Source organism: Toxotes jaculatrix, chromosome 1, assembly GCF_017976425.1.
Source record: "Toxotes jaculatrix isolate fToxJac2 chromosome 1, fToxJac2.pri, whole genome shotgun sequence".
Classification (NCBI taxonomy): Eukaryota; Metazoa; Chordata; class Actinopteri; family Toxotidae; genus Toxotes; species Toxotes jaculatrix.
The window spans coordinates 14,272,720-14,300,498 of NC_054394.1; the positions used below are offsets into that span (position 1 = coordinate 14,272,720).

Here is a 27,779-nt window from a genome sequence, read left to right on the forward strand (position 1 = left end):
CATGCTGAGAGTTTAGTAATTGGAGCGATGACTATCACCACATACGTGTGTGAAGTATGCATTGATGTTTATGTATAAATGTGACTTAACGATGAAGTTTAAATTAATGAACCTTCAAATAATAATTCATTCTGAAAACACAAAGGCAGGACTGGAACAATTCTAATATAAAAATGCAAAAAAATCTTGTATTGAAAAGGAAGATGCATACTAGCTGTACACCATGAATATAGCTTTTTAAAAAAGCTTTCAAACAGTCACTATCACAATAAGGTGGACTGGCTGCTGCATTTGGCTGCCTTTAATGGTCCTTAAATGTATGAGTGAAGAATTAACATGAAATTGACTACTATTATAATTATTTTTGTCACCCAAATTTTGGTTTTGATACCTTCAGTTGTGCAGATAACAGAATTCACTTAACAAACTGTCCTTTAAGTCCTTTTGCATCTGCGTGCAGTTTGAATCTGTATTATGCAATTATGTGGCTTCTGGTTTTGATATATTTTATAGTCTCATTTCTTTAACTGGAACTAATCATAAGGAATGACCCAGTTCTGCACGGTGAAACGTGTAATTCTGGTCCTGATGAAAATCTTTGAAATGCGAAGCTCATTCTGACAGCACCTGCGCTACATGAAACAGCCTGTGGGGGCGCTCTGGCACAGAGTCCAGCTGGACACGCGGGTGTGCAGACAGTAAAAGAAGAGGCTGCCATATTGCAGTGATACAGCGACTTTACCTGACAGAAGACTGAGCACCGTTGGCTTTCTGGTACAAAGATGCTTTCAGCGCATACTTTTGGAGACTCTGGGAAGATGAAAGAATATCATTATACTGGTCCAGTAGAGCACCGGTTCTCGCCGTACGCTTTCAACGGAGGGTGAGTTTGATTTTCCATCCGCTGTCTAGTTAGCCTGCTAGCTAACCTGTACATTCGCTTGGACTGTTCTAACGAGCTAACCATTTTAGCCGACGGAAACAAAACAAAGGTAAAGTTAATAAAAAAGTTTGTGAAGAGAGCAAGGTTTACTAAACATAAAACATATCGTATTCCTGTTTTTAATTTGATGTGCAACTTAACGTTATAGGCAACAGATTTGTAAATGGAAGGTTTAATTAACTAATACCACAGTTTCAGTTTCGAATCAGTAGCTTAGCTTCCATTAGCAAGTGTCGGGGACAGCAGAGCATTTTTTTCTGTTTGGTGAGGTGGTTTATAAGATGAATAAACTAATATGTGTTGTGTCACTTATTTATTTATGTATTTATTTTCAGAACTGTACTAGCTGTCGCCGGGGAAGACTTCGCCATCGTAGCCTCAGACACCAGGCTAAGTGAAGGCTATTCAATCCACAGCCGGGACTCACCAAAATGCTACAAGCTGTAAGTGTGTACAGTCACCTCCCTGTGCTGTCAGCGAAGGGCGAAAGAAATAATAAGACAGCACATTATCTCTAATTAATCCTGTCCATGTCTTGAAATCACTGCAGTTTCAGTACTGCAAAACAGGACGTGTAGTTTTTCTGTGACTAGTGATGATTTACTTTCTCCTCAGTTACGGGCCAATAACTGAAGAATATGGTGCTCTGACCGTGTTTGATCATTGTGTTTGTTTCTTGCCTTACAGGACAGACACAACTGTCATAGGATGTAGTGGTTTCCATGGTGACTGCCTGACTCTGACCAAAATCATTGACGCCAGACTAAAGGTGAGCTGATACTGGTTGTCTTTTTGGTTTTACTCTCTCTTTAATCTCATTCTGAAAAAAGATCCAACTCTGATGACTCTTCTGATTGTCCTGTCCCTGCTTGTACATCAGCGCTGTACAAGTGCACAGTGCTGTTTAGTTTTGTGAGTTCACATGAGGCTGATATTATAATGTGTCTTGTGGTCAAGACCACAAGACACAAGAAATATCTTCATTACAAGACTACTAGAAATATCCAGAGGACTGTGTACGATTATGGATGTTTGTTCTGCGAGCTTTCCTCTTAATGTTCCCTCTCCTCTCTCAGATGTACAAACACTCAAACAATAAGACAATGACCAGCGGAGCCATCGCAGCCATGTTGTCTACCATCCTGTACGGCAGGAGGTTCTTCCCCTACTATGTCTACAACATCATCGGAGGACTGGATGAGGAGGGTAGGTATTTAAACACATCAGCTGGTAAGATCAGAAACGTAATGGTTAATTCATTCTCTGTAAATACGTATAGGGCAGAGTTACATTATGACATTCTAATTTGCTGTGGTTTGCTTATATTGTGTGCCATTGTATTGTCGCTGTTCTAAGTTGGAAGCTTTTACTATGTACTTGTATTAATTGTTCTTAATTAATTAATATCTGTAATATAGGCAGGGGAGCAGTTTACAGTTTTGACCCGGTGGGGTCCTACCAGAGAGACACCTACAAGGCCGGAGGATCGGCGAGTGCCATGCTACAGCCGCTGCTTGACAACCAGGTAGATAAGACAAACATGCATACTCACCTGTCGTCGCCATAATCCTACAGTTTTTTTCCATCAAGCATACAGACAAACAAATTACTATTATTTATCTATTTTATCTATTTTATTTTACTTACAACGTTTTGTATGGCATTCTGGGTGAAGAGCAAAGTAAGAATTTCATTGTACAGGGAAACCTGTTTCCTTACTGTGCAAATGACAATAAACCCTTTGAATCTTGAATCTTGAATCTTTGAAATATGCAGTGCTCCTGCTAAGTTTCCTCAGCATGGACGAGAAAGATCAATGTCTGACTCTTTCCAACACATTCTGCCCCCAGATTGGTTTTAAGAACATGGAGGGTGTGCAGCATGTCCCTCTGACTAAGGACAAGGCGATCCAGCTGGTCAAAGATGTCTTCATCTCGGCCGCAGAGAGAGATGTCTACACTGGAGATGCCCTTCGGATCTGCGTCATCACTAAGGAGGGCATTAATGAGCAGACTGTACCTCTGAGGAAGGACTGAGGAGTAAAAATGATGTTTCCATCTGCCTCTGCTTTCTTCTTTGGTCTGTTCTTTCTACATACACCCTGTAGGTTTGGCCCTCTTACATCAACTTTCTTATAACAGGAGTTTTGATCCATAGGTTGCTTCAGGTAGCCTCTTATGAGGCTTTTACTGGGGAACAGTCAGTTCACTGTCATTTCAAATGTATGCTGTTCTCCAGCTTTCCACTATTATCCCCCTAATATTTTCACTGTTGGCACATCCATGTAATTGTGGATAGGTAACCTGATTCTAGATCAGCACTCCTGCTCTAAGAAGCAAGTTCTTCGCTCACCTTTTCCTGGATTCTGCCTCTGCATTTTTCATTATGTTTTGGAAGGATACATACTCTGCTATTCTTTTTACATTCTTAATAAATGTAAAGAACGGAAAAGTCTGCTGCTCTTGTTCACTGCATGTGTCCACACACGTACACTCCACTTCAGATAGACTTAGCACCGTTACAGTAAGTTTTACCCTAATTAACAAATAGGATCATAAGACTTCAAGTTCAGCATCTCAAAAATGTCAGGGCCTGTGGATATTACAGTGACATGTACCTGCCTCTTCCTTCTTGTACTTACTTACCTGTCCATGCTCCACATCTATCACTTAACAGGATGGTGTTTCCTGTAGCTGTAGATTGTTGGGTTTCTTTACATAAATAGTAACTGACTCGTCAAAGTTTTGTCAGTGTACTGGGAAATAAAATATTTTATTAACTCCAGTGGTAAATTGCACAAAGTGGACAAAAAGGGGGTACAAGGCATTGGCAAACTGTTCCTATTAGGTGAAACCAGTCACCTTAACTCTGAACCTAACAAAGAATGAGAAGAGTAGGACAAGTTCAGTACTTCTTAGCAGCAGAGGGTTACGACATACAGTATAAGTAATCCACTGCATGTTGAATCTTAAAACTCAAATTACAATGCGTGAAGAGGAAAAAAAAATCTTTTTATTGTTTTTGTTTATGGAGAATAAAAGGGGCTGATCATTTCATCTGCTGGACATTTGCCTCACTCATGCCACAATCAGAGACATAGTGATCAGATGACATTCCCGGGTGACATGGAGGAGAGAAGCAGATGAAAATCAAAAATGTAAGCGTATAAACCTTTTTTTCTGATGAGCAACTTATTTCCAAAACCACAAACGGATGCTGCAAAGTGTAAGTGGCCTTTTAGACCTCTGTTCTTGCGTATATTTTTTCCTCACACTGTCTTTTGTTAATATTGTGCTCAGAGAGAAACAAGGGTGGGTAACATTTTTGTTTGAGCTGTCTTCTGTTTTATGTTAGGAGTTTAGATGGAGATTATTTTTTCAGTAGTAATCAGTTGTTTTGATTCAGTTACATCCTTTGTTCACGTTTACACCAAGGATCAGCTGAATGTGCTGAAGCCATCCCAGCAGAAATCCAGAGGAGTCAGCTACACAAACAGGATGCAGAGGAGTAACGAGGAGATGATGAACCACTACAACAGAGACTGATGGAGAACAGCATGTCTCCCTTATATTATCATGAAGACATGGCTCCAATAACATACTGAAGATTCTCTGGATCCCATAGCTACCATCAAAGATTTACTTTCTCTTTCTTCTATGCGTGATGTGCAGTTGTAACAAAGCAGTTTCCCTGTCGATGTCAATAAAGTTTTTCTGATTCTGATTCATGGTCTAATTTCAAGTTGCATGTTTCCAAGTTTTTAAATTAAAGTTGCATTTGAAAGGGAACTTTTCAGGACCAGAATGGGGAAAGGAAATGATGATAATGATCAATAACTCTTTAAAAGTACATAAAGGCAACTGTGTGATTACTCTGCACCACCTGAAACCAGCAAAATATTTTCACACAGACTCCACCCTCCTTGTTTAACTGGAAGAAACACAACAAGACTAAGTTATGGCATTTTATTTCATTTTTTATTAACTCAGGTTAATCATCAATTGTAACAAGTGTTTACCCAACAACTGTTTTATTAATCAAAAGACTCTCTCTCACACACAAACACAGACACAGGGAGTGTCCTCAGGCGTAGTACTGAAGGTTCGCCTTCTTCTTGGCCTGAACCTCCAGGATTCCCTCCATGTAATCCTCATGGTTCAGCTCTGTGGCTCCACGACGCAGCGCGATCATACCGGCCTCCACACACACGGCTTTGCACTGGGCTCCGTTGAAGTCGTCTGTGCAGCGGGCCAACTCCTCATAGTTGACGTCAGGACTGACGTTCATCTTACGGGAGTGAATCTGCATGATGCGAGCTCTGGCCTCTTCATTTGGCATGGGGAACTCAATCTTCCTGTCCAGACGACCTGAACGGAGCAGAGCAGGGTCCAAGATGTCCACTCTGTTGGTGGCAGCAATCACCTAAAAAACATGCACAATAATAATGTAGTATTACCATGGTAATCACACTGTAGATCTAAAGTTAGATGGCAGGAAAGGCAGTAAAGTAGAGTGAGAAGTCAGTGCTTTACTCTTATTTTTCTTTTAATTATTATAAACTTTAGAAAACTTTGGGGTAATTTTGAATGGCACATGCCCTCTTTGTCTGGCAGTTTCCAAAAGTGCATGAACACTGAGTATAGACTGGATTTCGAGTCACCAGTGCAAACAGTGCAACACTTTGTTTATTAAGGGTTTTAATTGTTTTTCTGCTTTGTCTGATGTTATTGTGATGTTAAAGTGAGAGAAGATTGTTTAATGTTTATCATATAAGAGAAAGCTATATTAATATTAAAGCCATATGTTTGTAATGTGAGATTAGCTAGTTTTAAATACAGCATTACAGTAATGTGATGCAGTTCTCATCTGTATATAATCTTACTTTCTTGACATATACAGAATACACAAAAAATCAAAAATATAAAGACTCAAGATTTACCATAGAAATTAAATTCTATAAACAAAAAGACAATATACACAGTGTAGTTGTAGTTTGACTTTTCCCTGCTAATGTGATGAACATCAACCAGGCAGCATAGTATATGGACTGCGTATCAATATTTTAGGTGTTGTGCACATTTTTTTTGTGGCAGCATCTTTACCTTGACCTGCATGTTGGGCTGAAATCCATCCAGCTGGTTGAGCAGCTCCAGCATGGTCCTCTGCACCTCTCTGTCTCCCGCCTTCTCACTGTCAAACCTCTTGGTCCCGATGGCGTCCAGCTCATCGATGAAGATGATGGATGGGGCTTTCTCTTTGGCCAAGGCGAAGGCGTCTCTCACCAGCTTGGCTCCATCTCCAATAAACATCTGGACCAGCTGTGGACCAGCCAGCTTCAAGAAGGTAGCCTTGGTCTGAGCAGCGCAGGCCCTGGCCAGGAGGGTCTTCCCTGTGCCAGGTGGTCCATACATCAGTACCCCTTTGGGTGGCTGGATGCCCAGGTTTTCAAACTTCTCTTTGTGGTTCATGGGCAGGACTATAGCCTCCACCAGCTCCTGGATCTGCTTGTCCAGCCCTCCTATGTCGCTGTACTGCTCTGTGGGACGCTCGTCCACCTCCATGGCCTTGACCCTGGAGTCGTACTCGGTGGGTAAGGTCTCCAGGATCAGGTAGGAGTCTTTGTTGACACCTACCAGGTCCCCGGGCTTCAACTTCTCGGCGTCCACCAGCCCGATCACCGGCAGGAAGTAGGTCTGTCGAGTGGAGGTCTTAATGACTGCGCATTTTCCCTTTCTCTGTGAATCCAGATCCACATTAGCCCCGTCCTCCTCTTGGTCGTTGGGGTCCACATCTAGCAGCTCGATCACATTAGACACTAGGTACGGCAGGGTTTTGTTCACCTTTATCTTCTCCGTGTTTTCCTTGATTTTATCTTTCATGGCCTGCAGCTCGTGGGTCACCCTCAGCACCTCGCTCTTCATGATCTTTATCTCGCTGTCCAGGAGCCGAGTTCGCTGAACTATCTCCTCTGTGGACATCTTTAACACTTCTTCGCCGATGCCATCCTCCACCTCGTCCCAAACTGATTTGTCACTCAGCGACGCCATCTTCACTCTGTCTGCTCTGAACTGTGACACAGCGGAAAATAAAGGTTCCGCTTCCGGAAGCAGCCGGAGACTCTCATGAGCGCCGAAGAAGAGGTCCGAGGATGTTACGAACCCGAGTCTGAATTAAATCTGTTTCTGTGCTGGTTTCAACTACGAGAGGTCGACTGTAAGTTGACGTGCAACGTGCTGTGGTGCACAGGCAAATGGCAGAATTACTTCTAACTGTTTGTAGCGCATACAGTCGCTGCTTTCACCATCTACAGCACGTTTGACTTACGACTTCACGTTAGCTGGGGTAGCTAACATTAGCCGTGCGGCTAATTTCAGCTAGCCAATGTGTTGATGAGTCTCATTTTGGAGTCTCATGAGACTGTTTAAGTATAGATACATTTGTCACCCTTGTTTTGCTCACTAAACCATTTACAGGGCACACCACGGACAGGGGGTCAAAATGAACGAACGGGCTGAAGTAACGTGTACAAACATTAAAGCTAAATGTGGGAACTTTGTTAGCAAGTCGTCAATGTGTTGGCGCCACAGCTGTGGCTTCGTGTCACTTGCAAAGTGTTTCACTTAGCTTTGATGATGCATAATTAATATAGCGTTTGCCTGAGTAAATCTTCGTTTTGTCCTTCTTTTCAGGGACGACAAAGCTGTCAGAGAAGAAGAAACAATTAGAGGGTGTTCCTGCAGAGTCCAGTCCACTCTGGTTGTTTCTGTTTTTCTATAGCGCAGCTTTGCGGCACCTGCTGTGAGAAGTTATCCCAGCCTGTGTTACTGCCTGCTCTTGGTTGGCAGTGAGCTAACGTGAGGAGCTGAAAGGATGGACCAGAACAACAGTATACCAGCCTTCCAGGGGCTGGCCTCCCCTCAGGTAACACCACTTTGGTTAAGACGTTCAAGAAGAAATTCATCCTTTCACTAGCACTAGCTCCCACCTCGCCCTCAACATGGGGTCAGATTTTCCACCTTGGCTGGTTGTCACTTACCAGCACACCCACATCTCTCTAAGGATTCAAGATACCAGTTTTGTACTGCTTCACATGAGCTTCCATCCTGCAGCTTCAGTATTGTGGCTTATTTGTGCAACCATGTCTCCTGCAAATTATGTTAACATGCAACCACTTGCAGTAGTGACAAAATTTACTACTAATGCCGTAGCACAGTCTGGGGCTGCAAATGTTACCAAGGCATAGCTCCACACAGTGGCAGCTAGCTGCTGTGATGTTGCTATGAGCTCACAGTTTGCAGATGATTGCACCCTGACTGAAACTGTTGCCCTTTCATTGCATTACATGATTGAAAGTTTTGAAGTATCCTCTTGATTCAGGCCCTAAATATAGTGCTACCATTACTTACTTTCACTGGCCACCCAGCCAACATTTTGAACCTGCAAATTATTAATGGGCTGTAAAATTAACTGATATATTAATTAATACAATTAATTAATTTTATTTACGTAAAGGAGAGAGCAAACTGAAAAACACTGACAATGTTTTTTTTTTTTGTTTTTTTGCATTACCTTTTGTAGCAGTTTTGTCCGTTCTGCCAGATCCCTGCTTTATGTTGTTTTGGTGGTGTCTTATTGTGCAGGGTGCCATGACCCCGGGCATGCCGATCTTCAGTCCCATGATGCCATATGGCTCAGGCCTGACACCCCAGCCAGTCCAGAACACTAACAGTCTGTCTATACTGGAGGAACAGCAGAGGCAACAACAGCAGCAGCAGCAACAACAACAACAACAACAGGCACAGCAGGCTAACACAGGTACAAACACACACTACTATAATATTCCTGTCTGTCTTCTCCGGCCTTATGACTTTAGATCATAATCTAATTTTCCTGAAACTAATTTCTTTGCAGTTTATTCAGGTAGAATTTATTTTTTCACCTCAGTCTTAAAAATAGTGGAACTTTATCATCAGTTCATATTACAGAAACCTTCTTTCATCTTCAGGCCTTCCTGGTACGTCGGGACAGACCCCTCAGCTGTTCCATTCCCAGACAGTAACAGGCACGACTACCACAGCGCTACCAGGGAATACACCGCTTTACAACACCCCTCTGACCCCCATGACCCCTATCACACCAGCCACACCAGCCTCAGAGAGCTCTGGAATAGTGCCACAACTACAGTATGTTTCATATGCAATGGAAAGAATTGTTAGAGCATCTTTTTGTACCAGTTGCGTTCAGCACTTCTGAAAATTGTCTACTTGAGACACACAGGTCACCTCAGTCAGTGATAGTCGTTTCAGTTTAGCTTACTTCTACATATTCCAATAGGGAAACACGTGCAATGATCAGAATTATGCTCAAATTTATTTCGACTCCAAATATAAATGTAGCTGTCATTTCAGAGACTACTTGTGTCCTTGTGCCATTTCTTAGATATTCATGTTATTTTAATCCCCAAAATGAACTGCATTGCTGTTATTTCCACGCGGTTGAACACGTTTCTGAGCTACTGATTGAACAGTTTTCCTTTATGTCTTTTACTCAGTTCTCTGTGCTTGTCTTACTCTTCCTACTATCAGAAACATTGTGTCTACGGTAAATCTGGGCTGTAAACTGGACTTGAAGACCATCGCCCTGAGAGCCAGGAATGCAGAGTACAACCCAAAGGTGAGGTTGGCAGATATTAATGTGATGTGCTATGTTTAACAGATCAACAATGTGACATGTGACTACTTTTTTTTTTTTCACTGCCATCTTTGGGGCCTAAAGCTACATGGAATAATTTTGATGATTCCCTGATCAGTGTCATGTCGTCAAAATTTCCTCTTATACATTGAAATAAGAAAACTCAGTCAACATTTCTCCCGTAAAATATACAGGATATTTTTGTGCTAAATTACAGTAATAAATACAGTTATAGGGAAGTACTGTTGTAATAATGGAAATCCCCATTCTCTTTCTTTCTTTCAGCGTTTTGCTGCCGTCATCATGAGAATACGAGAACCCAGGACCACGGCCCTCATCTTCAGCTCTGGGAAGATGGTCTGCACTGGAGCCAAGAGGTCAGAATATAGCTTGTTTGTTGACATGTCTTATGCTAAAGTTTATGATGAAAAACCAGATTCTCACAGCTGTGTTATCTTTAGTAGGGACAATAAATCTTTTTGTTATTGGTATGAGATACAAGACACACTAGCCTCGCCTTTTCCTCACCTTAATACTCATCCATTTTTCTTCTTCATCTTGCCATATATTCTTCCTCTCTTGACTCTGCTTCTCTCCAGTGAGGAGCAGTCCAGGTTAGCAGCCAGAAAGTACGCCCGTGTGGTGCAGAAGCTCGGTTTTCCCGCCAAGTTCCTGGACTTCAAGATTCAGAACATGGTGGGCAGCTGCGACGTGAAGTTCCCCATCCGACTGGAAGGATTAGTCCTCACACATCAACAGTTCAGCAGGTAATTTCTGTTGTTTGTTTTATGTCCTGTGTGGCTAAAAGCCACGGTCACTCATTTCAGCTTTTTTCAAACTACCAGCATATGGCTGTGTCGTGAGAATTTCATATATGTGGCCAAGGGATGTGCCACCGAAGGAAAGGATAGCTGTCTTTAATTCTACCTGTGTTTGACCGAAGTTTGTGAAGACTTTACACCCTCTGAAAATCCTGGACTTGGGAGTGGTTGAAATTAAAATGACCTTTAGCATAAAGTCTACCATCAATATGCAGATACCCATGAGGCTGGCATGCAGGGTTTTTCCTGACTTGAAATGATTTCTTAACGGATAAGATTGTTCTTGCAGTGACTAAATTAAAGTGACTTGTCTGTTGCAGTTATGAGCCTGAGCTGTTTCCAGGACTGATTTACAGAATGATCAAACCCAGAATCGTCCTGCTCATCTTTGTTTCTGGGAAAGTTGTACTCACAGGTAAGACCTGCTCCGCTTTGCTCGTTGTTAGTTATATTTCAGAATTAGAGCTAGTGATATTAGCCTACTGCAGATGTATTGGTAATAGTAGATGTATTGGTATCATTGCATATGTCAGCTAATAAGTAACAAGAAACTGAAGTACAAAAATGCCAAACTAGGCCTGAGGTAATTAACAAACCAACAAAGACCATACCAAAATTGTTGCTCATGCATGTATAAAATACAACTTAAAATAGAAATGGAAAATAGAATCCAGAACACGTCCTTACTGAATATAGAAACTCACAGAGTTAACAATATCTGTGTTGTTTGTTGTTAAGGTGCCAAGGTCAGAGCAGAGATCTACGAAGCTTTTGAAAACATCTACCCCATCCTGAAAGGCTTCCGCAAAACAACGTAGGACCTGTAGCTTCTTCTTTTACCATCTCCCCAACCCCGTCACTTTTTACTTGTGATTTTTAAAAAAAAATTCCCATGGAAGCGACATCTGTATGTTCTACAAATGGACTGCTGTAAGGGCTGTCGTACAGGGATGTGATTTAGTCCATTTTTACTTTTTGTCCCTGCAATGTTTCAGTTTTTTTTTTTGAAAAACAAGCTTTTTAAAGGTGTTTTTTTTTCAGTGTTCTGATCACATGTTTATTTAAAACTCAATTCTTTCCATTTATTCCCAGTTGTTTTCAGTTTATGCCCAGTTTTTCAGATTTGTTTTTTTTTTGTCCCAATCACGTCCTTGATTGTAAATAAGACTGTAAGAAAATGTAAAAAATTGCCGACTGGAAGAGAGGACTGGGACTGTTGCTGTTTTTATTTTACGCAGTTTTAAATAGTTTTGTACATTGCATTTTTAGTAATTGCGTGCTCAATCTCCCAGTTATATAAAGATCGGTTAAGGCCTGCTAGCCCCACATTCCTGTTTTAGTATTTACTAAGATTTGTTTATCTCAAACAGAATGAGTCTGCTTTTCGAGATCCTTACTTCTTTGAGATCCTTTTATCATTACTCTGTGTACATTTAAATCAATTGGATCTGCTTTCAGCGTAAATCTAATTTCATAAACTCTGGAAGTAGATTTGTCTTTAAATTTAAAAATTGAAATGTGAGACATAGCATAGTCCAGTCTGTTAAGCAGTATGCAGTCAAAAGTTGGATGCTCTTAAGTTTTGAATTGGCAGAAGTTAAACAGAACTGATCAAAGTCATGCTGCTGAAGTTGCAATGAAGTTGTTGGTTGGTTGGTTCTGCAAGGTTTGTGTCATGTGGTTTTGGTTTCTGATACATTTGTACTTAAATCTCCTGCAGGGATGGAGTCAGTCTAAAAAGAATTTTTCTATAGAAATAATTTACATTTTGTAATATCTGAGAGAAGTCTTTCAATGGTTAAATTTACATATATATAAATATGCTTTTATTTTGAACTGTAATGGCATGAGTCCAAATTTAAAGTGAACAATGTTTGGCAACTTTTTTGAGCTAACGGGATGGCTCTTCTGTAAGAGCCATCAGGATAGGACATTTAGACAAAGGACTAACTAAGATGGGAAGAAAAGACTCAGTCTTAGGTGGAAGAAGAGGCTGACTACTTTATTTTTAATTCACATTCTGCATCTTAAAACCATTAGCACTAAAAGACTGTGGTGGCAGATAAACTATGTATCATGTTGTCACGTTATCGTATTGTTTTAAAGTTTTTCTGTGTATTTTTTGGCCATTGAAAACCACATTGAAAAGTTATCTTTCGAGGCATTATTTTTGAGCATAGGGTAATAGGCAAAAAGGAGTCTGTCTTTGTCTTTGGTGTCTTGTTTGTTTGCTCAGCCACACACTTTGGCCAAAAGGTGTGTGGCTGAGCAAACGCACACTTTGGCCAAAAATCTACATTTGAAATGAGTTAAAATTTTGGGCACTTGTTTGTCACACAGGCAGTTTCAGCTGGATACACCCTTGATAACAATGTAAAAGTTTAGCAGTTAACAAATTAAAAACTGTGGATTCGCAATGCATTTGGTTTCTCCATCTGTGTGTCTGCCACCTGACGTCTGTATGGTTATAGAAGAGATGAGGTTAATACTCTACTTTTAGTGTTTATTCACTTATTTCTCCTCTGTGATTCTGAGCAGCAGCCAACTCTGCTTCTTCTAAAATTGTTAATGTGCTGCACTGTGCATTAATAAACATGTACATACTGACTCTCTTGTTAAAACTGCTTCTTTCACTACAGTAACATTTTGACATGGATGGATTATTGGATCAACGGACCTACTGGGCACAGGGGGGTTCTGGTTTGTAGTCATTTTGTGTTTACGTTAGTCCGGGTGTCTTGCTCCAATGCAGGACGAATGGGGGGCTTTTATATGTCCAGGGACCCTTTGCATCAGAATCCACCCATGTACTTTAGTGCTGTTTAACTGAAAACAGCATCTTCCTAGTGAACACACTGTCTGAAATCTGCTGTCCTAACTCATGTACAGTGGGTACAGAAAGTATTCAGACCCCCTTAAATTTTTCACTCTTTGTTACATTGCAGCCATTTGCTAAAATCATTGAAGTTCATTTTTTTCCTCATTAATGTAAACACAGCACCCCATATTGACAGAGAAACACGAAATTGTTGACATTTTTGCAGATTTATTAAAAAAGAAAAACTGAAATATCACACAGCCATAGGTATTCAGATCCTTTGCTGTGACCCTCATATATTTAATTCAGGTGCTGTCCATTTCTTCTGATCATCCTTGAGATGGTTCTTCACCTTCATTGGAGTCCAGCTGTGTTTGATTATACTGATTGGACTTGATTAGGGAGGCCACACACCTGTCTATATAAGACCTTACAGCTCACAGTGCATGTCAGAGCAAATGAGCAATGTACCCACTGTATGTACCTAAACCAGTAGGCCATCAGATGCTTCTCACATCTGGGCTCTCTGATTTAAGTAACACTGAATTTAATCTGTTAGTTGACACTGAAATTGTCTCAGTGAGTTTTAAAAAAAAAAGTTGATCACTTTAACTATGGTTTATATTTTAAACTGAAAAATGCAGAAAATATGATGAATGCACGTTTTACATAACTTTGTTAAAATCTTTATTATGTGGTGATAAGGCACAAGCACATGTTTTGTTTTGCTCATTATCAGCTCTAGTAGACCCACCTGTATAAACAGTATGTGGCACTGAAAATGAACATTTAATCCACTAACCTCCTAGGTCAGAAATACAAGGGGTGATACGTTGATAGGTTGGTGGCCTAAGGTAGAAGGATATGAGCTGTTCAGCTCTCTTTCCTCATAAATCTGGTTCAAATCCAGACAGTGTATATCTGCTTCCCAACACCATCTTCATTCTCCTTGATACAGTCTCAGACAGAGGAGTTTGATTCTCCAGTTGGTTGAATTGCACAGATTTTCACATCTGATCTGTGTATAATCAGCAAGGTAACAAACAGCAGCACATGTCCAGTCTGCTGAAGTGTAACTGAACCAGTTTCCTCACTGCTCTGTGCAATGAGTGTGTCCTAAACTCTGTCCAGCTGTAGGTGTCAGACATTATGAGTGTTTAATCTGTGTATGCTGATCCAAGGTGAAGTCCTGTTTCCAGATGAACTCGGGGCAGTACTGGTCGTCATGGTCACAGCTGGCAGAGCAGGTGTAGACGGCCAGTATCCCCCAGTCAATACTGGCTCCTGTCGAGTCCACACGGAGACTGTTTAACAGCTGGGGCATCACCTGAAGACACACATACACACAATTATGACATGTATCAGGCTACAGCAGATGTAAGCTCTGTTCAGCAGCTGGACTGTTACCTGTGTTGACAGACACGGAGACAAAGTCACATGTAATTCAGTACTCTGCTTGTTCGAACAAGAATAAGGAACTTTTCCAACTTTTTGCATGTTTTTCATGGTTGTAGTGGGTTTTAGTTTTTTAATATCCTTCTGTCCATTTTTACTGAATCCCACAGTAACAGAGATTGCATGTATTGATATTGGAAAATTATCATAACCATGTAAACAATTTCTTCAAACTTTAGCCACACAATAGCACACTGACATTCAAGACTGTGGTGAGTGAGAAAATGAAGGGTGGAGAAGAAAGGAAACAACAGCACTGAGATGAAAGAATAAAACACTTTCTTTCTTTAATATGTGAGATTACTGAGCATTTGACAAGCAGTGGCTACCTGAAACTCAAAAGTCCTTCTGGCACCACAGATGCATGGTGGGATGTCCTGATCTGAAGGGATGTGCTGAGAGGAGACCCACAAGGGAGAGCCGCCTCGGCTGTAACGCACTACCTAAACATAACACAACAGACAAAACACTGTGAGACGGACCCAGAGGAAACCATCTCTCTAACTCCACAACATCAGTGTCAGCAGTGTCTCTGCTTGTTCCACAGACCAACTTTAAACTTTTTTTTTTTTTTTTTTTACCTGATGCGGTTCTGGTGCGATCTTCTTTTTAAACCTCTGGAACACCTTGGTGTCTTCAGTCTCACTCATAGCCATCTCCTCCAGGTCTGTCTCTGTCAGCGCTGAAGAGAAAATAGAAAATCAGGATGAATCAATTTGAAAGTCACGTTAACTTAAGAATAATAAAACATAATTTTTCATACTGATGAACAACTGAATAGAAGAGTTAGTGCTAAAACTTGGCATTTTTTGTCATGTTTCTGTTTGATACCATAAATAACTTACTGTCTGCTAAAGACGGACAGTCTACACCCCTCTGAGCCCCGAGCCCCTCCTCTTCTCCTTCAGCCTCCTTTGTGTCTTCCTCTTTTCCCTCGTCCTCTTCCTCCTCGGGCTCAGTGACCAGCTCAGACTCAGGGAAGAGGAAGGGAGAGGTTGTGACAATGGATGCTTCTACACAGACAGAGAGAGACAGACCAAAGGCACAAGCAGAGATGCTGAGTCTCCCTTAAGTCAGGAAATTACAAACTCTGTGACTCTAAACTCAAGCTGAAATACTGTAAAGGAATGGCTCTTTGGGGCAAAATGCTGTTCAGATGTTGTATTTCCCTAACGTGAGGACATGTGACTGCTCAGTGGATGGAATGCAGATAAACACAAGCAAACACACCTTGGTTGCAACACTCTTTCTTGTGTGTGTGTTTCCAGTGGAGGGTCTGGTGGTGTTTTCCACAGTAGGTCACGGTGTGACAACGGGAGCAGGCTTTATTGCCGGGGCAACCGCACACCCAACACAGTTTAACTCCAGAGACTGGCAACACACTGTGGTCATATTCAGGATCGCTGAGGGGTTCATCCTCTGAAGGAAAATGAAGAGAAAGGAAGAGAAAAATGATCAATAGATCAATAACATGTCAACACAAGTTTTTGCTGGATTACGCTTTTTACTGACATTCTGGCCAATGCACAAACCTGGTGGAGGGTCGTAAGGGTAGAACTCATTCCTCCTAGGAAGCTGATTTCTGAAAACTGAATGGAAAGGAAGAAAAAGCAGAATCTGTCAGAAAACTTGATGAAGGTGCTAGTGTTTATAGTGTATTTTCTCGATTAATCGATTAAAGTGTGGCTTATAAAATGTCAAAAAATACAGAAAAATACCAAAAAAGTAGAACATATTCACACTTGAGGCCCTAGGAATGAATGTTTACCAATAGCTTAATTGATTATTGGTTAATTAATGCAGCTCTTTACTTAGGTAAGCCATCACTTCTACTACCGTGTAACAACAAAGATGGCAAATGGTACAGGTACCTTTCATACAGCGGCTGTCGTTGTGTGTGTAGCACTCTGGGGTTCTGCAGCAGAACAGAAAGAGCGTTCTGTGGAAACTCCTGTCCTGACCTGATATTGGTGCGTACACCTGCAGCAGAGATGGAGAGGGCTGACTGCACAGAACAGTTGAGGGTCATAATCAGGGGCAGTTTAGATGAGTCTGAGTCTGTTTGGATGAAGAAGTGCCATCACAACATCACAGAAACATCTCACCCCTGCTCTTTATCCAGTTATAAAACAAGTAAGGCTGGAGATGGGTGACAGGTATAAGTGAGTACAACTGTCATTATTAGGTTTAACCATTTCATGGGAAAATTCCACAAGTCATCTAGATATCTAAAAAGTATTTTATTATGTTGTTCTCTGTCTTTATTTGACTTCTATCGTGACTTGAGTGGATGTCAATCAGCTGACACTTTGTTGGGAGGCGGTGCACTGTCACTGAACCATCAACACCAACGTGGTTGTGATCATTTACATGAATGAGGGTGTTTTAGCTCTGAATCTGATGATATCCTCGTGTTAAGTCTGTGCTCCACACTAACCCACAGCTAAGCATTATTTATTGTGGATTACACCTTTACGTGCGTCCAGAGGACCAGCTGTTCACTAACCTGCAGCAGAAAGGCCATGGGCAAGCGGCACGTCTCACACTCCAGGCTGGTCAGTGGGGGTAGGCTTCTCTGGCTGAGCCACGCCGGCTTCCCACCGACTTTACTGGGGAACTGCGGGGACCGGAGCCGCCACGGCTCTGCCTCCTCCAGGAAACCCAGAACTACCTCCGCCGGGGACACGTTTGTATCGCTGGACATATTATAACGCAAGTGATCTGTCTGTTCAGTGAACAGGCTATATTAATACATTAATCAAGTATAAAGTCTCTTAGCCCTGTCACAACACATGCAACGCTGGTACACTTCTAAAAACACTCCGTGAGGAAACAAACACAGACGAGCCGGAGTTATGTTCCGCTTTCCTCGCAGCTCTGTCTCACTGTAGAATCGGGCTCATCTACATTTATATGATGCATGATACATACAATATCAAACATTAAATACATTCAATAGCTTGCCTGAAACCCCGAGGCCCTTAAAACAGCGTTAGCTTTTTTTTTTTTTTTTTTTTAATAAGGTTTTACTAATATTCTGTCGTTTTTCCTTTTCACTCACTAGATGGCGCAGTCGTCCTGTCTGTAGTCTGTGTAAAAGTTTTGCAAGTTAAATCTAGTGGTATTGTGGTGGAAAGTAATTCTGTGCATTTAATCAAGTACAGTGATACAATAACACACCCTGGCCTTCGGTCAGGGCGCTTGCCTTATAACAGTAATACAATAATTAATTCAACCTTTCCTCTGACACTCCTTGAAACCCTGAGCCCTTCTCTTCTTTGTGACCGTCCCTCCAAGTTGTTCTTCTTCAGCCTCTTTTGCTTTTTCTTACCTCCTCTCATCTGTTCTTCACTGCTTGTCTGGAGACCCAGAGGTGAACTGACCCCTGCGCCCCCCTCCTCTTTTCCCTCCTCACACAGCTTCTGAGCACCTGCAGCTGCAGGGGGCGCCAATTTGCCAATTTCCCCACACAATAATATTAATAGAAAACCGCTTAACGGCGCAGATAATTTTTTTTTCACGTGGTTGTGCCGCCCCCCATGTGATGCCGCCCCGGGCGGCTGCCCGGTTCGCCCATGCCAAAAACCGCCACTGCACACACGCTGATCGAGGTCACTTTTGGGGACATCACATTGACTTGCATTTATTTCCTAAAGATCCACCCTAACCATAATCACTGCTTGCCTAAACTTTAACTAACCCTAAACCCAAAACCCTTGACCCAAAAATCAGCTTTTTCCCAATCGGGACGAAAGCTGTGTGCCACATTGGACAAGCTGTCCCCAATTAACTGGTCCTAAACTAAACTTTATCCCGACCTGAAAACTGACTTAACCCTGAAACGGCGCTTTAAAGTTGGAGGACCAACCATAATGTCCACACAACGATTGTTTCGAACTAAGATTGGTCCACACAACCATAGAAAGACATGCAGACATGCACACAGACACACAGACACAGACACAGACACACAGACACACACGCACACACACACCACACACCACACACACACACACACACACACACACACACACACACACACAGTGATGTCATTTCAGCTGCTCTGTGCTCCGGATGACTGGACAGACACAGGCTGCTACAGACGGATAACTAACGTTAACTGAATCTCTGCTCTTTTAACTGGACTTTAATCCATTTTAAATCAACCATGAAGCTGACAGTGGACACAGGCTCAGTTTGGGGATGTCCGGGCTGCGCAGAAGTTCAAACTTGTGCGATTTGACCATGGAAACCAAGAGGAAGAGGACAGCAGACCACACGACAACAGAGCCAGTTGACTAAGGGCTCTGAAGCCCCGGCAGATAACGGACCAATGGACGATGTGAAAACTGGACCAAACCGGGACTGAATCTCCTGCCCGGGTCTCCTCCTGCTTTAACTCACCCTCCTCTCCGTGCCAGATGCCTCCGCGGGGCGATGGGAGCTACAAACCGGCTCCGGTGTCCCCTGCTCCTCCTGTCCCACCGAGGAGGGTCCGGAGCCGGGACAGGGGCTCCGGCAGGACGCGGCGGTCCGGGGCAGGGGCAGGGGCAGCGGAGAGGCGGGTGAAGTGCGTGCTGGTGGGGGACGGAGCTGTGGGGAAAACCAGCTTGGTGGTTAGCTACACCACCAACGGGTATCCCACGGAGTATGTCCCGACCGCGTTTGACAACTTCTCAGGTAAAGGATGGAGGAGACACACTGTACCTTATTTATCAACAAGTTTGACTGAAATAGATCAAAACTATTCTTCTTCTATAAAATGTGTGGGAGGCCATGTGGCATTTAAGTGTACTATACAGCTGTGAAAGACATTTCTTTTAATTAAGGACTAACTGTCAATAAGTATTTGATTAATCGGTCATTTTTGCAGTCCTAAAAATGTATATTTTATATAACAATTAGTTAATTTGAAGTCGGAATATTTGACATAACCAACACAAACTTTTCTCTTTGAACTCAATAATATATTTACTTGAGGAATCACATCAATAAGTACTTTGAAAATTGGAATGGATTATTTCTGTTGATGGACCAGTCATTCAATTGAATCATTTTAACTTTAAAGCAGTCAAATGGTTACCAGAGTGATGTGATTGTTGCCAGTAAATTCTGACCATATAGACTTTTATCACTACTTCCTTCAGTTGAAAACTACACTATGTGTCACACTTCTTATTAAACTTATGGTGTGTGTGTGTGTGTGTGTAGCGGTGGTGTCAGTGGACGGGCAGCCAGTCAAACTACAACTGTGTGACACAGCTGGACAGGTCAGTGGTCTCTACACACACACACACACACACACACACACACACACACACACACACACACACACACACACACACACACACACACACACACACACACAGCACCATTTCCTGTTGTTTTATTTAGGCTGGAAACAATGCCTCTGACAGGGGGGAAGTGATTCTTTCTTTCTTTCTAGAATAATGCTGAAACACAATTGCCTTTTTTGGCATTTTTGCTTTGTTTGATAACTGATAAGGCTACTGGGATGCCTCACATTTTTTTATGGATACAAAATTCGTCTTTTTCAAAACTTCTGGAGCAAACTTCTAGTGTTTTTTTCTGACAACTCAAAAATGCTGATACAAATGCATTTAAAGTTTTCATATAAATACAGTTGAGTTTTGCTGTTCTATTCACACCAATTTGCTTCACATTTTTACTGTATAAAACAGAAAAGAATCTAGTTTGACCAACATGGAGTTCATTAAGTTCTAACTCCAGGGGCTGGAAGATAATTGGTACACAGTTTTATAATGGATATCTCAGTTACATTTACTGTCGGTCTAAGTCTCAGTGGGATCAGTCTTTGTCTGGGAAACTAGCTGTTGGTATCTGGTTGGTCTTTCCCAAGAAAAATTCTCTGGCACACATTAAGTGATGCAGTTATGTCTATAGCAGCAGCTGTTTATCTGAAGAAAAAAAAATCTAAGACCTGTCGAGTTAGGATAAACTACAACTGGTCAGGCAGAGAGCTGAACAAATCAGGGGAATAAAACACACAAATAATAACAAAAATCAACACAGCATATAAACACATATAAGTAGTTCATTTCTACTAAAAGAGATCTACCTCACCACCACCTGTGGGTGGCTCTGTGAAGGGACTGTAGCAACAAAGGGGAATAGGATATATTAATAAAAAAACAATAGCTGTTGCTGTAAAATGCTATTAAAATTCATATTTAGCAAACTGGTCAACAATATGTCAAGTGTTCAGATGTCATAAGCATAAATCAAGAATAAGTCATCATTATCCTCTGTATCAGTGTGTATTCAGATATGAGGACAACTTGAATGGGAGGATCATAGGCAGAGGAACGACTTGGAGATCAAGGGAGAAAGTGAGAGAGGAGAAACAGATGAATCTTAATAGTTTTTCATCATACAGTAATAAACAGATCACTCAGTATCACTAGACAACGCCTCTTCCTCTCCTTTCACATACACACACCAAAAGAGGAAGAGAGATCTCAAAAGTTTGCTTTCCCGCTCCTCTGCTGGGACTAAATCTGAAACCGCTGTGTTGCTTCCTTTTCTTTGAACTTATCATCCCTTTTTCTTCCTCCACCTTTTCCTCTTTTCTCCCACTCCCCTGCCTAACTTTGCTAGGATGGACAGGAATGGCAGGATGTTGTAGATTACTGATTGTGCTGCTCTTCTGTTTATCAAAATGTCCTTAAAAGCATTGTTTTGATGGTTGGTGAAATATTGTGTTTAACTCATTGTGCTCTACATGCTCACGGACACTCGCTCTCACTTGATGTCTCCCAACCGTTCCAGGATGAGTTTGACAAGCTGCGTCCCCTGTGCTACACCAGTGCAGATGTGTTCCTTCTGTGCTTCAGTGTCGTCAATCCCGCCTCTTTCCAGAACGTTCCTGAGAAGTGGGTTCCAGAGATCCGGAAACACGCCCCCTTCGCACCACTTGTCCTCGTTGGGACGCAGTGTGACCTCCGAGAAGATGTCAAGGTGCAGAAATTTTGCACTGTTCAGCATTTTAACATAGACATAGATCTCTCTATGTCTAATTCTAATGTTTGTTTCTGATTCTTTGTTATCCTTATTACCATGTAAAAAAAGTTAAAAAAAAAAAAAAAACAAAACCCAAAAACATCCACAAACTAACAGACTCATTCTGTTTGCAAGAAATCAAAGGGATTGCTTTATGGCACAAAGAAATACAATATACACAAATCACTGAATGTATTTTACAGCAAAATAGAGAATGAAAAATGTTGCTTTTCCAGCACAAACATGTAAAAGTTTACTTGGATGTTGGTGAAAAATAAAGTTGCAGTGAATCTAGTTTGACCAACATGGAGTTCATTAAGTTCTAAACTCCAGGGGCTAAAGGATAATTGGTACACAGATTAAGATTAGTGTTATGTTTGATTAAGTGAAGAGAAACTGATAAAAAACTTCTTTTTGCACCTGTGCTTTTACAACTGTCTGCTTCAAATCAGTATATGTAGCACTTTAAACACAACATAGTTCATTCAAAGGTAGCAGCCTTTCAGCAACCACTGGTCATATCAGAGCTATTAAACATCTGTGTTTCTCGCAGATGTTAGCTCTCTCAGATGTTACCATATCTACTCTTAGGAAAAATGTAGAGAAGTTTTAAGATGCAGTAAATGCTGGTGATGCTCTTAGAGGATGTCTGCAGCTGTTGCTTTAGTAAAGCTAATGCTCACATGTAAATCACATGGTGTCTGGATAAAAAACTCAGAACCTTAAAAATAAATGTTTTCGTGAATTGCAAAGAAAAAAGCAGATTGTTCAGTGTTTTGACCCTTTTATGATTTAACAATGTTTTATCGTACATTTGACTTTTGCAACATTTTCTATACATTGAAGCTGTGTGATCTAAAAAAAGTTTATGATAAAGTGTTGCCTCCTCTGTTTAGGTTCTAATTGACCTGGCTAAGTATCGGGAGCGACCCGTGGACCCAGGTGACGCCCGGGACTGTGCGATGGAGATTGGAGCTGTGACCTACTTGGAGTGCTCCTCTCTGACCCAAAAAAATCTTAAGGAAGTGTTTGACACAGCCATATTGGCCAGCCTACAGAACTACAGCTCCCAAAAGCACCAGAGAGGGAAACAAAAACTACGAAAAAAGCAAAGGCAGACACCAGACAAGATGAAGAGTCTGTCAAAGTCATGGTGGAAAAGGTACTGCTGTGTGGCCTAGAGCAGACCTGTGATGGGTTTGGGTCTTTCCGTCAGTGGGGTCTAAGACTGATTTTTTATTGACTGTATCCTGGTCTGGATTCAGCTGGATTTGGGTTCTGCCTGGACTTGCTTTCAGTCTGGGTTTCTCTCTAATGAAGCCTGATGCTGAGCAGGACCTCGATTGGAGTGTGGCTGAGAACCAAAGTAAGACTGTCATGGATCTAGAATGTTTTTGTTTTTTGTTCGGCAAGGGGTTTTAGTCTTATCATGGATGAGATTCACTACTGAGCCCAGTCTGGTTCCTGATGAACCTTCTCCGAAAACCAAGCAGTACTGCTGTGTCCTAGAATGAATAAGTATAGTCAGGCTCAAAGTTTGGTCAGACTCATATCATATCATATCTTATTTGGAAATCATCTAATGCCAATTTCTTTCTATGAGGATTAAAAATCAACACCTGCATGTCTTCACACTAGAAAGATTTCCAAAAATAATTGGACAGCGAATCCTACAAAATATCTTAATACTAGCAAGAAACTGAACAGTGAAACATGTCAAGACTGTCTGAATATCCGTGTGATGAAAACACAAGCATTGTTCTGTAAGAGCTAGTCGTATCTTTACCCAGTAAGACACAGCACTGAATCTAGGAGTCAGTGACCTACTTCAGGTTTCCAGTGGTAGCTGTGCTATTTTATCATCCTCATCAATCCTGCGTTAATACTGAAGGACTGTGCAGTCTGTGAAAATGGACTGGTTCCAGTGTGGTTTGGTTAAATATCAGTCTTTGTACTGCAGAGGTTGACTTTACCTCTGCAAAGTGATGGGACAGGAGAACATTTTGCAGTTTTACTGTTTGGCTCCTCTTTGTAATGATCATGTTGTTCCACAAGCCACAACTTTGCTCAGTACAGTAGCCAGGTGACTTCTTTAGAGCACCCTTTTCACATGCAAAGGAGGAATTCTACAACTGAGGATATGGAAATATGAATTTGAAACGTTGACCTTATGTTTCAACCAGTAATTTACATCAGCTGCCACAGTTTGCAAGGCAGGCAAAAACTACATATGTGTTTCAGATAATAGTACTGCTTAGTGCATATTTGATTTTTGTTTCCAGATACTAAATCAGCCCGAAGTGTGAGCACTTAAGGATTACATGAATTGCTCTTTGCATGTGTTTGAATTTGGCAAAACGGGCTCAGCTATTTGTTTGTGTAGGTGTGTAGCAAGAAGATGATTCTGAACAAAGTGAAATTGAGGTAAATTGAAAGTGAAGTTGGGGGGTTTTCTTCGCTTTTCAATGCAATTATGTATGTAAGACTGTGAAGTTCGAGTTGTTTATGTATTCAGTGAAATCTTTTCTTAGTAGTTATGAACAATAGTTTGATTCATCATGTTTGTTTCCTTCCTTTGCCCTAAATTTGATCTTCTCCTTTATTACAGTAGCAGCCATAGAGCCAATTCTACCATTCTGAATCCATGCTGCTTTCTTACTACAGAGACATCCATTGTCCATCCTATGTCTACTTAATGCTCTGTTAGTTCTGCAGCTGCCTCTGCAGGCTGTTCCCTCACCAATAGACTCGGTTTTATATGTTAGGAAGCAGAAATAAAACTGCAAACTGAAACACAAAATGTGTGGCTGTCAAACACTCAACTGCCACACCTTCCTTTGTACATTGTAGTTTCTAAAATAAGAACAAAAACCCACTAATTTAAAACAATTTCTCTACAGTGCCTACATCTGAATGGCCCTTTGTATTAGAGACCCTGCAGCAGAAAGAGAAAAGAGTGCAACCAGGTTGGAGTCTCTAATGGACTGAAGTAGATCTGCAGTTTAGGATTTTCACTCTTGCATTTCTTAAATTTAAACCTAAACTCCTTTCTAGAAAAAAACTTTAAACCTTTGTCTGACAAGCAACCCAAAGTTTAGAAGAATGTTAAAATGTCAAGGTTCAGGGTTAACATCTGCACAATGTGTTCAATGTTTAACTGGACCCACCTCACAACATTTCATTGGACAACTAATATTCTGTTAATTCTGTTCCAAGTGATTCACCCCAGTGATCCTAACCTCATGTTTCTCATATTATCTCTTTAAAAGTCTGCAATAACCCTGCTCTGTACATCCTGGGCTAAGGGTGAGGGATATCTGATTCTCTCAGTGTGAAATAAATGTTAGCCCAAAGCTGCAGGAGCTGTAAACCCTGAGCTGACAGGAGTCTTATCCCAGGACCAATTGTAGCGTGAAAGCCCTGTTAGTGAAGAAGTGAAGCTGTTTCCTGGCCATCTCTTTTCTGGCGTGTGGTTCAAAGTTAGATCTCTGCTGGTGTGAAATGGAGTGAGCTGTGGTGTGCCTTGAAATTCAGTTAACAATAATTCCTTTTACATGTAACTCTACTGTGAAGTTAGTGTTCTAGTAACAAAGTAAGTTAATTGTAAATTTTAAGTTTATTCTAACAAACTGAAATTAAAGTTAAAGAAACAGTTTTGTGTTTTTCAGGTGCATTCTGTCAGGTTAATACACTACTAGAGCATGTACATTTTAGTTTTGTTTAGTTTTAACAATTACACAGACATCTGTGGATCATTTTCACCCATTTAGTCCACCAATCACTTAAACCTTTCTGTTATGATCTACAAAGTGTCGCAAGAAACTGAAGTACAGCCTAATGTTGGCACCAAAATCTGGTTTCTACTAGATTATCCTCTAAAACTGTTGTTATGTTATCCAAACTGATCCTCAAGTTTTGCTATAATCTGGCAACAATCTGTATACTAATACCAGAATTAACAGTGTTTCTCTCTTAAACAAATGTGAGAAAACATATGAAATGAAAATGTTTGGCCATGTTAAGCTTCTGCCTCAATGTAAAGCTGTGACTCCTGATTTTAGCAGCGAGCGTTACTGGAACTGTTTGGTAGTTTTCTGCTGAAGATGTTACAACTGAGACTGAATGGGCTCACTGTGTCGATGTTTTACTCATGATAGCAAATGTATTGTTTCTTACTGCGGAAAAGGCATAATAAGTTGCTTGTCTTGCTGTTTGTCTGCAGCCTTGGGTGATGGTGGATTTAAGTGGGCTAAAGGTCACACAGACCCTTATATGATAGCTGGCATTTCCTCTGTCAGGTTTTATCAGTGTTGAAATTCACAATTTATAGGGAGCTGAGTAAGTTTGTCATCCCAGTGACTTTGTTTGCATGCAGCATGTCCTGTGTTAATACTGAAAAAAATCTGTTGATTTATTCCTATGTAAATACATGAAAACAGCATGAGAGATATCTTTGTATGCTGCCGTTCAGTTAGTCAACAGTAACTTGCTTATGTCTGACAAGGATTTGAGAATGAATCTGTTTGTTTTGGTTCTCCTCTCTTTATCTAGCCTATAACAGCAAACTCATAAATTAGCTCATGCTGTGTTCCTTTAAAGCAAGTAACTTTTTCTGAACAGCATCCACTTTGGCCTCGATTGACATTTATGGGATAATGTAATGTACTGAAACGTACTTTAAGTGTAACACAACTAGAAAAGAATCTAGGCAGTAATGTTTCTAAATGAAATAAACAAACATCAGCTCTCATATTCTACCAGAAGCTACTGGTCATACCAGGACAAGTAAAGCTGTCGCAGCAAAACCCCTCAGTGTGTTTAACTGAACAATGGTGCATGTTTTTGCTTATAAACTTGTTATTTCTGCTTTCAGAAGTTACACAGTCTAACTTTGATGTTGTAACTGCCGTTTAGAAGCCAGAATAAGCCAGTTGACCTTCAGCAGTATGTGTCCTGTAGGACAGATGCACGGCTTTGTAATGTAGGACAGATGGGTCTCTGAAAGTGAAACTGTCATGTGCAATGAAGAGACGTGATGCTGACTGTCCACTAGGTAGACAGGGTATTGTGCTGCTAAGTTGGTGTTTTGTTGAAGGGGAGACAGAAAATTCAATGGTGCGTGTTTGGGACAAGTGCAAAGTCTATGTTTTGGCTTGCCATGAAGAAATTTTACTGGTGGTCTATAAGAGGACAGTGACAATGGCTGGCTTGAGTTTGTGTGATTTATTTCGTATTGGAACTGGCTTTTTTTTTGTTTGTTTGTTTGTTTTTTAAAGAAACATTATCTGCACTGATTACATTGTGATGAAGTGACTCATGGTTTGGATGTTTATAAACCAGGTTGGTGCAGGTATGTCTGTGTGCCTCATACAGTATCAGTGTAATCGTCTCAGTGAGAATACCACCAAGTCTCACACATCTACATTCTTCTTCATGTGTGATTTGCTTCACTGATATCCATAAATGATTAATATGAGTTTTTCTGTATGTGAATGGCCTGAAACTAAAAACAGCATTTATTTCACTTAACACCCACATTGCTGTTGATTGCACACGAATGTACCATGAAACCCAGTGAATTTAAACAAGACAAAACAGCCTGGTGAAACTAACAAAATGGTTCGTTCCTGACATTTAGTTAATTTTTCTCATTGAGGTTGATACCCTCCTAAAGCACACCTGAGCTCACTCACATGGGACACCAGCTGAGAACGTCTCTTCTTCCCAACCCACTCAGCCTGTGTGAAACATCACTGTTTTTATTTTTCCTGCATATAATAACATGGTAACACATAATATGCTGCCGCAATCTGCTCACACTGAATTCTTTGTCGAACTGAGGACGCCAGTCAAAGGAAGATGTGTTTGTACAGAAGTTTTATACTCTGAGAAATAAAGAATATTTGGTTTAATACATGCTGTGTTTTGTTGATTTTGAGGCTTGGTGCTCAGTCGTGGGACTGGGAATATGTGTGTGTTTAAATATAACTCCTGGACATATGTAACCTTG

The 27,779-nt window shown here is 41.1% G+C and overlaps 5 protein-coding genes across 5 annotated transcripts; 3 read left to right on the forward strand and 2 right to left on the reverse strand.

Annotated features, from left to right (window-relative positions):
• The first annotated feature begins 694 nt into the window (after positions 1–694).
• psmb1 (proteasome 20S subunit beta 1) lies at positions 695–4,666 on the forward strand. Its single transcript, XM_041043633.1, has 6 exons — positions 695–883; positions 1,279–1,386; positions 1,631–1,712; positions 2,020–2,149; positions 2,362–2,468; positions 2,794–4,666. The coding sequence occupies exons 1-6, from the start codon at positions 783–785 to the stop codon at positions 2,977–2,979; spliced, it is 714 nt and encodes a 237-aa protein (XP_040899567.1). The 5' UTR covers positions 695–782; the 3' UTR covers positions 2,980–4,666.
• Positions 4,667–4,901: 235 nt separating this feature from the next.
• psmc3 (proteasome 26S subunit, ATPase 3) lies at positions 4,902–7,016 on the reverse strand. The gene is made up of 2 exons (XM_041033857.1): positions 6,046–7,016; positions 4,902–5,365 (listed from the first exon to the last, which is right to left on the reverse strand). Exons 1-2 carry the CDS (start codon positions 6,988–6,990, stop codon positions 5,027–5,029), a joined length of 1,284 nt encoding a protein of 427 aa, XP_040889791.1. The 5' UTR covers positions 6,991–7,016; the 3' UTR covers positions 4,902–5,026.
• Positions 7,017–7,045: 29 nt separating this feature from the next.
• On the forward strand, positions 7,046–13,062 carry LOC121179194 (TATA box binding protein). Its single transcript, XM_041033881.1, has 9 exons — positions 7,046–7,156; positions 7,633–7,864; positions 8,584–8,758; positions 8,949–9,126; positions 9,529–9,616; positions 9,920–10,011; positions 10,234–10,401; positions 10,776–10,870; positions 11,194–13,062. Exons 2-9 carry the CDS (start codon positions 7,814–7,816, stop codon positions 11,271–11,273), a joined length of 927 nt encoding a protein of 308 aa, XP_040889815.1. The 5' UTR covers positions 7,046–7,156; positions 7,633–7,813; the 3' UTR covers positions 11,274–13,062.
• Positions 13,063–13,647: 585 nt separating this feature from the next.
• pdcd2 (programmed cell death 2) lies at positions 13,648–19,182 on the reverse strand. The gene is made up of 9 exons (XM_041033868.1): positions 19,133–19,182; positions 17,235–17,453; positions 16,600–16,708; positions 16,261–16,317; positions 15,959–16,147; positions 15,574–15,741; positions 15,310–15,410; positions 15,058–15,171; positions 13,648–14,600 (listed from the first exon to the last, which is right to left on the reverse strand). Exons 2-9 carry the CDS (start codon positions 17,430–17,432, stop codon positions 14,421–14,423), a joined length of 1,116 nt encoding a protein of 371 aa, XP_040889802.1. The 5' UTR covers positions 17,433–17,453; positions 19,133–19,182; the 3' UTR covers positions 13,648–14,420.
• Positions 18,792–27,681, forward strand: rhoua (ras homolog family member Ua). Its single transcript, XM_041033895.1, has 4 exons — positions 18,792–19,408; positions 19,940–19,998; positions 21,539–21,727; positions 22,666–27,681. Exons 1-4 carry the CDS (start codon positions 19,150–19,152, stop codon positions 22,948–22,950), a joined length of 792 nt encoding a protein of 263 aa, XP_040889829.1. The 5' UTR covers positions 18,792–19,149; the 3' UTR covers positions 22,951–27,681.
• The last annotated feature ends 98 nt before the right edge of the window (positions 27,682–27,779 follow it).